Consider the following 12,030-nt stretch of genomic DNA (forward strand, 5'->3'; position numbering starts at 1 on the left):
CAATTTTCCCTTCAGTGAAGCTGGTAAAATATGGGGTGTCAAAGCAGGATGAATTTCCCAGGCTGTTGGGGTGGTTTGGCTGTCCAGGCAGGAGTTGCAGAGGGTGGCATTGCCTTCTGGGGTGACAATGCCCAGGGTCCAACCATTGTCGCAGACATCTTTGCATGAAAATCCTTTCCTTAGGATTTTTTCCTCCTGAGAAGCTGAGAAGCCTCGGGAACAAAATGTAAATATTGATTATCTGCTGCTGTGGAATGCAACAGGTGCATCTGTGACTGGTCTCATGTGGTTGTTTCTAATTAATGGCCAATCACAGTCAGCTGGCTCATAAGGAGAGCGTCTGGGACAGCTGCCTTTGCTATCATTCTTCTTGGCTATTCTATTCTTAGCCAGCCTTCTGATGAAACCTTTTCTTCTATTCTTTTAGTATAAGTTTAATGCAATATATATAATAAAATAATAAATTAGCCTTCTGAAACATGGAGTCAGATCCTCGTCTCTTCCCTCATCCCAAGACCCCTGTGTGTGTCCCACACCACGAGCCCCTCTCTGTCCCCATGTCATCCCCATCATTGTGTCTGACAGGGGTTCAGGTGGTTCAGACAACTAACTCTGAATTTGGGTGTCCATTCCCTGGAATCCCAGAGAAGCTGTGGCTGCTCCATCCCTGGAAATGCCCAAGGCCAGGCTGGACAGGGCTTGGAGCAGCCTGGGACAGTGGGAGCTGTCCCTGCCTGGGTGGAATGAGATAATCTTTGAGCTCCTTTCCCACCCAAACCATTCTGGGGTCTGCTGTGGAATGCTGCTGTGGAATGCTGCATCCAGGACCAGGCTTTGCTGGAAAAAGGTCAATTCTGTCAAAAGGTCAGTTCTGTCAATCTGGCACTTGATGCTGATGGAAAGGTTGGTGTGGGTTGGTTTTTTTTCTTACAACAAATCCAAAATTTGGATTTTCTCCTAAAATCCAAATGCTGCATCGTGTATAAGCCTGAGCTTCATCAATGCCTAATGGCAGATTTGATTGTTGAGACCAGAAGCATTTTAATAACCTAATAATTTTCTCATAGTTAATGTTTAGATTTTTCTGCCTTTTTTTTTTTTAAGAAAAACACTTTTTTTATTTATAGCTACTATTAAATTCCCCTCCAATACACATGCCCAGCACTGCAGGCCCAGGAGGGATGTGGTTTTCAATAGTTTACCTCCCAACTTACAAGATTTCCAAGCTGGTGGAAGCCCAGATATGACCCCAGATGTGTTTGTGCAGCCCTTTACTCCATCAGCAGCATCTCCCAGACACCAGGCTCACTGCAGGTCAGGCAGAGCTCCCATCTTGCTCACTCAGGGTTAATATCCAATTTCTACAGGCAGAGCTGGCTGTGCTCTGAGCCCCAGCAGTTCCCAGGAGAAGTCATACAAATAATTTCTTCATTTAACCTTGAATCTTCTTCCCCTTGTGGAAAAATGAAGGAGTTTTGGTCTCAGAGTCAAAGGAAAGGGGAGCAGTGAGGTGGTTTTGAGTCATGGTGTATCACTGCCATTGGGTTTTTCTTTATAATTCCTGTGGCAGGTGGGTGGGGATGTGCCTGTGGGACAGGATGTGCCCGTAAATTGCATTTCTTGGACTGCAGGACCACCAGACCCTGTCAGAACTGAACAGAGCTGATTCAAACCCAGCAGAGAGATGGCTCCTGGCATTCCATCCGGCCTGGTGGGATGGTCCCTCTGCCTCCACCAGCCCTGCATACCCCAAAGCCCTGGATGCCAGGACACCACTGGTGCTCACTGTGCACTGGCAGAGCCCTGCAGAGCTGGGAGGGAGCAGAAAGGTGAGGAATTAGGTGGTGACTGTGTTTGCCCTGTCAACAGGAGGCATTTGGCCTCTTTTCTCTGTGCCCACAAACCTGTCCTGCTCCAGAGAAGGTTCTCACTGCCCTGCCACCTCCTCTGTGCCCAGCCTTGGGGGTCCCCAGTGGGAGATGGATAGAAAATCTATTGATTTTCTCCCAGGGATTGTGAGCGCCCCCCAGCCAATGCCTCTCAGTCATTTCCTTTAGATTGCTGCCCACACCCCTAAATCACAGCAGTCGATGGAAGAATGAAGGAAATGAGATGGAGAAACTCTGGCCAGGCAAGTCTGACCTCCAGCCTCACCATTGCCTGGGCACCAATGGGGAAACTCAGAGGGGCTGGTGTGAAGGACGACCTTCCATCTCCAGGGCTGGTCTCCATCTCCAGGGCTGATTCCATTTCCAGGAAGGAGCTGATCTCAATTTCCAGGGCTAATTCCATCTCCAGGGCTGATCTCCATTTCAAGGAGGGAGCTGATCTTCATTTCCAGGGCAAATTCCATTTCCAGGAGCTGCTCTCCATTTCCAGGGCTTATCTCCATTTCCAGCAGCTGATCTCCACCTCCAGGAGCTGATTTCCATTTCCAGGACTGATCTCCGTCTCCATCTCCAGGGCTGATCTCCATCTCCAGGAGCTGATCTCCATTTCCAGAACTGATCTCCATTTCCAGAAGTTGATCTGAGCTACAGGTACACATTGGTGGGGCTGACAAGCAACATTTGCAGTTCCTCTGCAGCACTGAGCACCTCAGGCAACACTCACACCACCAAATCTGCCCTCCAGAATCCACACAACTGGAAAAGTGCAAATGACCACGATGGCCATCATCATTCCTAATTAACAAGGTGGAAATGCAGGTGCTGGATGTTTCCTGAGGGGCTTTGCTTGGCTCCCAGCAGCTTTCCCCAGGAGCCAGGCTGCCTGTGGGGCATTCCATGGCCAGAACAACTGGCAGGTCAGGGGCCAGCTGTGTGCTCCAGGCTCAGGGTGGTGTTGGCTTCTCCTGCATCTTCACGCCCCGATGGATGATCCAGATCTGTGTCCATGAGGGATGAGCTCATGAGCTGGAGATGAGCTCAGGAGAGCTTTCCCCAGGATGGAAAAGCAGCATGGACAGGCAGAAGATAGAGGAGGTGTGTCACCCTGGTTTTTTAAGATTTTCTAAGCTTTCTGATGTTGACATCCTTGTAGTGAACTTTCTCACACACTTTCTGTAAATAACTCATTGTTTTGCATTCCTTTATGGAGGAGGAGAGAGTTGATGGACTGTTGGTTTGTCCAGTGTCATTGAAGAGGTGGCACTGTCACCCTCCAATCCGCTGTCACTTTTAGAAAACTATAAATGTTCGAGTCAGAAAATAAACTTCCCTTTTTCTTCACCTTGAGAACAGCAGTGTGAGCTTGTGTTCTTTCATGTCCTACAGTGACAGAGGTATAACTCTTCACAAAAGCCATGGCTGGCCAATATTTTAGGTAAGAAATGAACTGAGGAATGCAACCAGAAATAATTCTGCACATTGGCTTCTCCAGAGTTTTCTGGTGTGGTTGACTTCTTACCACTACATGAATATTTCTGTATTTCTGTATTTCTGTATTTCAGCAGAATTCCCCACTCCTAATCTGGATAGTCCTTTCTGGGTGGAGTGCAAACCCCAGATCGTTAACTCCGGATAACCGTAATTAAAAGAAAATAAAATCAAAGGTACTCAGAAAAAGAAATGGAAATTTTTTTTCTGTGGAAGCCAAAAGATTATATTAAACTTCAGTGGTTTAATAAAATATTATGAAGTTTGGGAGCATATTTTCCCTGGGACTTAATCTGTTTATACATCTGAAAAAGTAAATAGAATATCATTTTACTTGACCACACAGCAAAGCTGATACAGGAGGGAGGTTTCTCCACTGTGTATATTTCTTGAGGAATTCCTTTCCCCTCGGGTTTCACACACTGTGAACTGGGACAATCCTGGTCAGGGCAAGCAGGAATTCTTCCATCTCAGTGGAGAAATGCTGTGGACGTGGCAGGGCCAGGGACAGCAAAGGGCTGAGCACTGGGGGAGACAGGGAAACCTGAATTTTTAAGGGAAACCTGAATTTTGGAGGATTTTTGCAATTTAAAGAAAGGAATATGGCATTGACCTTGATGTGGTGCAAGACCAGAGGTCATGGACACAGTGATGCCACTGGGGAGTTCACAGAAGGCAGAGCCATGGATTGAATGAGGTTTAGAACACTAAAATCAGACACAAATGGGTAATTTTGTGGTTTTCCCCCTTTTTCATAAATTTAGAGGTTTTTTCCTCTTTTTATGCCCCCTCTTTCCAGGTTGCTGCCACCAGCAAAAAGAGAGCACAGCCTCTCAGTACCCGTAAACTTTATTAAACGTGTGCTTTTTCATTCTTAAATTATTTTTTCTTTCCATACTGAAATAGCACCAAAGGGAGAAGGATGACATTATCACCAAGTGAAGGGGAGGGAGGAGAGAAACCCCAGAACCTGCTGTATACAACCAAGGAATGTTTTAATGCTTAGGAAAATGGGAAATGTTTCCCCTTCATCTGGAGACTTGATGCTGTGAAGTGTGAAGGAGAACTGGAAACCAGTGCAAGCCAGAATCACCCTGTACACGGCAGGAAAAGCCAAATTATTGCTGGAAATTTGGCTCCTTAGTGCTGCACCCCCAGGGCACCCTGACATCAGGCAGAGGAGTGTCACACACTGATCCCCAGGATGTATAAACTAATTTTATCTGTGTGGATCATGGAGTGGCAGCACTTCCACAGCAGCTGAGGATGAAATTCCCTATGGCACAAAATCAAGGATCCCATGGGCACAGCAGCCCCTGCCAGGAATCCCAGGGATGGATTTCACAGCAGCACACACACCTGGCATTGCCATGCCAAACAACACTGGTAAAGAAAACATAATTTCTCTGATTTTTTCAGTTGAAAAGAGAGCAAAGAGCTTCCCCACCCTCCAGGTTTGGCTGAAAGCTGTTGCTGATGGGTTAAAGGGAGATCTCACCTTCAGTGGACTGGGCTCCACGAGCCTGTGCCAAAGCATGTCAGCAGCAGTTGGGGAAAAAATTATTTTTGAAGACTGTCGCAGACATCTTTTAATGAAAAATCCTTTCCTTAGGATTTTTCCTCCTGAGAAGCTGAGAAGCCTCAGGAACAAAATGTAAACAATGGTTATCTGCTGCTGTGGAATGCAACAGGTGCATCTGTGATTGGTCTCATGTGGTTGTTTCTAATTAATGGCCAATCACAGTCAGCTGGCTCATAAGGAGAGCGTCTGGGACAGCTGCCTTTGTTATCATTCTTCTTGGCTATTCTATTCTTAGCCAGCCTTCTGATGAAACCTTTTCTTCTATTCTTTTAGTATAGTTTTAATGTAATATATATCATAAAATAATAAATCAAGCCTTCTGAAACAAAGAGCCAGATCCTTGTCTCTTCCCTTATCCTCAGACCCCTCTGAATGCCATCACAGAAGATTTTGGGGCAATCCTGGTGCTCAGCACACCCAAACCCACACTGCTGTGTTCTCAGTGCAGGAGAGCTGTGGTGCCATCTGAGGCTGTGTCTGTCTCCTCAAAGATCATGGAACCAGGGCATGGTTTGGACTGGAATCCACCACAAAGCTGATCTCATTCCCTTCCACCACCCCAGGATGCTGCAAGGCCAATCTGGCCTCAGACACTTCCAGGGATGGGGAATCCACCTCCTGGGCAACCCAGGCTTCATTTTGTAAAATTCATGATCATTTTGATACTTGATGCTGATAGAAAGATTGGTGTGGGTTGTTTTTTTTCCCTCAAAACAAATCCAAAATTTTGATTTTGTTCTAAAATCCAAATGTTGCATCATGCCTGACTTTCATCAATGCCTAATGGCAGATTATTGAGACCAGAACCATTTTACTAACCTAACAAATTTATTATTTTCTCATAGTTAATATTTAGATTTTTCTGCTTTTGTTTCTTTGAGAAAAACACTTTTTTATTTATAGCTACTTTTGATTTCCCCTCCAACACACGTGCCCAGCACTGCAGGCCCAGGAGGGATGTGGTTTTCAATAGTTTACCTCCCAATTCTTCTTAAGGTTAAAATAATCTAAACTTCATGGCTGGATTTTCAAATAAGCCTAAAGAGTTTAGAGGCTTAAATGCTATTAGAGTTCAAAGCAATTTGGTTGCATGACCTCTTTTTAAAAGCCATTGTTCATACGTGGAGGGATTTTCCAAACTACTTATGGCCCAGATCAAAAGCAATCAATCACAGCCCCAGATCCCTAAATAGCTTTACAAGGTGTGCAACAAGGTATTCAAACCCCTGGAAATGAGGGGGAGCAAAACACTGAAGAATTTAGAGGAAAGGATTCCTAAGTGGCTGAGCTTGATGTGCTGGGAAGAGATTTTAAAGGCACATTTGATGGGTTTTTGTACATATCAAGGCTCTGCTGATTTAATGGCAGGGATTTGGTGGCAGGTGCAGATATTCAGCTGTAAAAAATGCTTGGTATTGCTGCTGCTTGTGCAATATGGGGAGCCCAGTCTGTGGCCCTATAAAGCTGCTTTATGGCAGTGCAAATGTGACCGTGTGGGAGAAAACAGCAATATAACTCTATTGATTTTTTAAAGCATCACACTCCTAAGTGATGTTCGTATTTATCTGCTGGTTTTGGCTGGGGTAGGGTTCATTTTGTTCACAGGACTGTGGTTTGGGTTTGTGCTGGGAACAGTGCTGGTAACCCAGGGGTGTTTTCAGTGGGGCTGAGCAGTTCTTACAGAGCATCAAGGCTTTTCCTGTTCCTCCAGTGGGGAAAATGGGGATGCACAAGGAGCTGGGACAGGACACAGCCAGGACAGCTGACCCTGGTGGATGCAGGGGATATCCCAGACCATATGACATCATGCTCATATTGGATATGGATATTCCAGACCATATGGCATCATGCTCAGCATATGAAAGTGGGGAAAGAAGGAAGCAGGGAATTTTTGGAGTGATAGTGTTTGTCTTCTCGAGTCGCCATTCCAAATGTGAGGGAGCTCTGCTGTCCTGGGGATGAGCATCTGAGCACCCATGGGAAGCCTGGAATTAATTTATTGGTTTGCTTTGCTTTTGCTTTACCTATTAAATTGTCTTTATCTCAACCCTCAGGTTTCCTTAGATTTACTTTTCCAATTCTCCCTGTGTCTCATCTGTGGAGTGAGTGGAGCTGAGATCCCAGCTGGGCTTAAACCAGCTAATTTATCAAAGCCACGTCTGTATTATCCCAACCTTCATTCTCCTTGAAATACCAAAGAAATGGCATGCTAAAATCTTCTTTTCAGCTGGAAGACCTCAGATTTTGTGCCTTACTGGTTCTGGCACTGTTTGATTATGCCTGTGAGTGACTGATGCCTCACCCTTGCTACCACTTTGGTTTTTCCATGTGAATAAAGAGCACAGCATGGGGGGCTGTCCATCCCTATTCCTGCCCCAAAACCTTGCTCTTGGAATATTTGTTCCAATAATTCCCCGCCATCCTTTTGGGTACAGCTCATGCCCATTCTGACCAGCACAGGCAGAATGCTCCCCTCACCTCCTGTGGGAAGGAATAATGTGACACCATTATGAAGAACCCAATGTTCTCCCAGCTTCTGATGCTGGGAGGGACCATGGTCCCATCTCTGTGACCATCTCTGATCTTCTCAGGAAATGTCTTGTCTGAATTTTGAGGGGCTGAAGGGATGTTGGGGTCTGTGTGGTGCCTCACCCTCCTTTCTGCTCAGGTGTTGTGTTTATGCAGATGTGGCATGGGACATGGCCAAAAGAAGCCTTAAAATGGGACATAAATGGGGGAAGAGGTGAAAGCAGCAGTGGAGGAGGTGAACATGGCACTGAGCTGCGCCACACCAGGGCAGAGGGCTGAGCACAGCCTGGCTTTGGTGCCACCAGCCCAGCAACACTTCTGTACAGCTGGGGCATGGAAACCTGGGTCAGGCTCAGACCTGCTGTGGGAGAAGCTCCTGGGGCCGCAGGAGCTCAATGAAGCTGTTTGATCCCCTTGGGAAAGGGGCCTGGCATGCAGAACCCTGTGGGTTTGTGTCTTCAGGGCGTGGGAAGGTTCCAGGACTCCCATCTTTGGGAACAGGAGATGTGTAGGGCTGAGCAGGAAGGTGGCTCAGGGCAGCCAGGAGAAGCTGTGGCTCAGCACATGCAGAGGAACTCAGTGCCATGAGGCTGAGAGGGTCCCCAAACCCTTTTCCTAACTTTCCAACGTAGAACTGCCTCCCTCTCAGGTGAAATTGTAACTCTGCTCCAATTCTCTCTGGACTCTGAAATCTCTGCTGGGATTTTATGAATATTTTTGCTGGTATGCAGGCAGCCAGTCAACTTCATCCCCAGGCTCCTTCCTCACCACATTCCTGGGGGATCCCACACAGTTTGTTTTACCCCCTCAGGTTTTACCCCTTCAGAGCTGGGCTCAGGACAGGGAGCATTCCCATGTGGTTTATGCAGCACCAAGGTGTCACTGGGTACCCCCAGAGCTCAGAAATGCTGAAGATCAAGAGCCAGCAGATAAATGAGCCCATGATAATAAAAGACTCTGCTTCACTAAGATTTCTGTCACTGAAACATTTCCACCAGCTAAAAAAACGTGCTAAAGGTTTTGCCTGGTGTCCTTCACAACCTTCAAGGTTCCCCCTCAGTTCTCCTTTAGGAAAGAACTACTGTTTTCTAATTCCTCTTTCTGGACATGATTATTGTCACCTTTTCCCAACCAACCCTTCCTCCAGTCTACTTAAGGCTGGCCCAACTTAAAACATTCATCATTATGGCTTCAACCATATCCACTGGACACCAAGAAGTTTCCTGCACATCCCTGGTGGGATGGTGGGCACCCCAAACACCTTCAGGGTGTGCCATGAGCATCATCTCAGTGTGAAACCTCCTTCCCATCCCCAAAATCCCTTCAGATGGGCCCCTCTTAGAAAAAAAACCCTTAAAAAAACTATTTTGCTGTCAGAGTAGGAAAAGGGATGCAATAGGGAGCGCTGGTTTAGAGCCAGCTCCTGTGAATGAGGCTTTTGACTACCTGGCAATTTTCATTATAGAGTCAAAAGAATCGCTTGTGTTCTTTCACTTTTGGCTACCAAAATTATTTTCTCTCAAAACAAAACAAAGGATTATTGGTTTTGGCTTCCCTAAGAGGAAAAATAAGCTCGGCTGATGAAAAGAGCTTGATTTAAAGGGGGGTAAAAGTAAAATAAAAAAATTGGATAAGTGGAAGCAAAATTCACCAAATGTTTCATGCAATAAAAAAAATCCCCTAAGGTAACATTTGGAAAGCCAAATTAGGTATTAAGCCACCTTTGTTTTATTGTCAAAAGTGGTGAGGTCTGGCCAAAATGGCCCTTACAAGGCAAAACCTGGCTAAACTTTCAGGAAGACTCTGAGCTGCCCCCAGCACCCCTGTCACTGCTAAAAACTTTGCACCTGTGTTTTTTTACAGAGGGAAAAAAAACATTGAGGGAAGCTGCTCATGTCATTGGGACCAGGCTGTTTCTCCACAGCCTCCTTTTCTGGGTGTGCACAGCCCCTTTTCTCTGAGAGAAGAAAGGAAACAAAGCAGTGTAACAAAAAAGATAAAAACCAAAGTGTGTTTCAGCACAGCTATTATTTTTTTCTCCCCATTATTTCCCCCCCGCCTCTCTACTGATAGGTAAAAAAAATAGATATATATTATATTATATTTTCCTTTTCTTAAATTATTTCTTTCAGCCTCAGTCCCAGCCGAAGTCCTGCCCTGTCATCTGGTAGAACTTCATGTTGAAGGGCCTGTAGAAGTCCCTCAGCCTCTGCACCACGTCCTGGTCGATGTCAGGGTGGGTCCTGCCCTTGGTCTTGCCCAGGCAGTGGGGTTTGCTGCTTCCCTCCGCCTTCTTCAGGCACGGGAAGCCCTTGGTTTTGTTGAAGTAGAAGTGTTTGTCCGTGATGATCCTCTTGAGGCCCAGGAAGTCCTGGACCCTGCCCAGCTCCCCCGCGGGGTCCCTGATGAGCCTCTCCCCGCTGACAAAGAGGATCTGCCCGATGGGGAAGTGCAGCAGCCAGTTCTCCAGGTGCTTGGCGTAGATGCCGATCTGGATGGCGCTCCACGAGGTGTCTATGAGGCCTGTAGTCCTGTTTTTGAAGGTCAGGCTCTCAAAGGTGGGGATGTCAGGCTTCTTGGAGAGGGTCTGGGTGTAGTCCGAGATGGCCCTGGTGACGGGGTCGCGCACCACCACGATCAGCTTGGTGCCCTTGCTCATGGAGGAGATGCGGGCTGGGGCCTCCTTGGTCACAAAGTAGCTGGGGGTCTTCTCCATGGTGATCTGCCCCTCCAGGGTCCTGGGCATCAGCTCCCTGCAGAGGGGGAACGAGGGACATGTCAGTGACAAAATGTGTGGGGTTCACCTGCTCTCTGAACAGAGAGACAAGCTGAGAAGAAGGGAAGCACAATTCTTATTTCTTGGAGGAAGGAAAAAGGAGAAGAGAAGGAGAAGGAGAAGGAGAAGGAGAAGAAGAAGGAGAAGGAGGAGGAGAAGGAGGAGGAGGAGGAGGAGAAGAGGGGAAGGGAAGGGAAGGGAAGGGAAGGGAAGGGAAGGGAAGGGAAGGGAAGGGAAGGGAAGGGAAGGGAAGGGAAGGGAAGGGAAGGGAAGGGAAGGGAAGGGAAGGGAAGGGAAGGGAAGGGAAGGGAAGGGAAGGGAAGGGAAGGGAAGGGAAGGGAAGGGAAGGGAAGGGAAGGGAAGGGAAGGGAAGGGAAACACAATTCTTCTCTTGCTTGCTGTGCTTGTGTTGTGCCAAAGTGGAATGCAATGTGGAAATTGTTTACCCACAGTGAGGTGTAGGAGCCACAGGAGCAGGTGACTCCCAGCTCCTCTCCTTGTCCTCCTCCTCCCTCTTGCCTGCCTTACCACATCCCATCCCTCACACACATCACTGCTACACCACACCCAGAGCCAGGGATGCCTCAGGTTTGAGCTTTTCTATTTTTCAGGTTCTGTGCTGTTTTAGTGTGTGGGTCTGGGTTCACATCAGGGGATGGTGAGCTCTGTGCACAGAGCAGGGAGACAAAACAATTCCTGCTCCAGCTGGGCACCAAGGAAAAATGATCCAAATCTCAGCCCAAGAGCACAAACACCGTGGGCTGGAGAGAGAAAAACAAGGATGGGACTGGATGGGCTAAAGCTGGAATGGGACAATGAACTGCAAGGTGCAAATGAAGCAGAACTGATCACAGTGAGAGACCCCGTGCCCAGTTGTGCATTTTGGGATCATTTTGATTTATCTTGGGTGCAGCCCTGGCTGGGCTCTTGTGCTGCCCAAGGTGGATCCATTGAGGAGATCCTTCTAATAAATCCCTGCTTCATTCTTTAACTCTGTTTGGCCTCTGTTCTAGGCCAGCCTTCTCAGCAGCATCTACAAACCACCAGATTCCCACTCATCATGTGGTGACACACAAACCCATCCTCAGCAGTTTCCCTCTCCACAGCTGATCTGCCACGGTCCCATCCTTTCCAGGGGGGGTGGGGGGTGGCTGCAGCCCCTCTGAGGTTCCCCACCATGCCACCAGCAGCTCTCCTGGCAGTGCAGCCCCCATACCCTGCCCCCTTGGCTCTGACCCCGTGTATGGGGTGAACGGTCCCTGTCCTGCAGCAGCAGCATCTGCTTTGCAAACCTGAGCAATCTACCAGCAAAATTGAACCCATCTATCAAAAAAGCAACAATGAAAAGCCAACAGCAGCTAAAAACAGCAATAATAAACAAACCCCAGGCTGTTATGTTACAAATGAGAGAGCAAGGAATGGCCCTTCCCAAAGCAATTGCAACCACCTGACACAGGGGCTGAGCAAAGATGTGCTCCCAGAGAAGTCAAACCTTTGCTGAGGGTTTCTCTCTGGGGGAAACTCCAGGAATCTGGGACATTCAGGCTGGGGAATAAGCAAGCTGAGGAGTGTGAAAGATCTCTCATGCGTCCTGAAGATGTGAAGATAAAGGGAATCCCCACTGACAATAATGTGGTGTTAGAGCACCTTCCTGCTTTCATGGCTTGGGATGAGCTGCTGGCGGATGTGGTAACACCTTAAAGCAAACTGCAAAGGGGAAATCAGCCCTCTGTTAGCTTTTCCCTGCTTTGCTGCAGCTTGATTTT

At 47.5% G+C, this 12,030-nt stretch overlaps 1 protein-coding gene across 1 annotated transcript in view; it reads right to left on the bottom strand.

Moving 5' to 3' along the window:
- Positions 1-3,436: 3,436 nt before the first annotated feature.
- LOC102074506 (heparan sulfate glucosamine 3-O-sulfotransferase 3A1) overlaps positions 3,437-12,030 on the bottom strand; it is a 41,560-nt gene continuing 32,966 nt past the window's right edge. Inside the window, exon 2 of the mRNA XM_074555009.1 lies at positions 3,437-10,241. Coding sequence (XP_074411110.1) covers positions 9,623-10,241 — 619 coding nt within the window. The 3' untranslated portion in view covers positions 3,437-9,622. The remainder of the gene's footprint in view (positions 10,242-12,030) is intronic.

Source organism: Zonotrichia albicollis, chromosome 19, assembly GCF_047830755.1.
Source record: "Zonotrichia albicollis isolate bZonAlb1 chromosome 19, bZonAlb1.hap1, whole genome shotgun sequence".
NCBI classification, from domain to species: domain Eukaryota; kingdom Metazoa; phylum Chordata; class Aves; order Passeriformes; family Passerellidae; genus Zonotrichia; species Zonotrichia albicollis.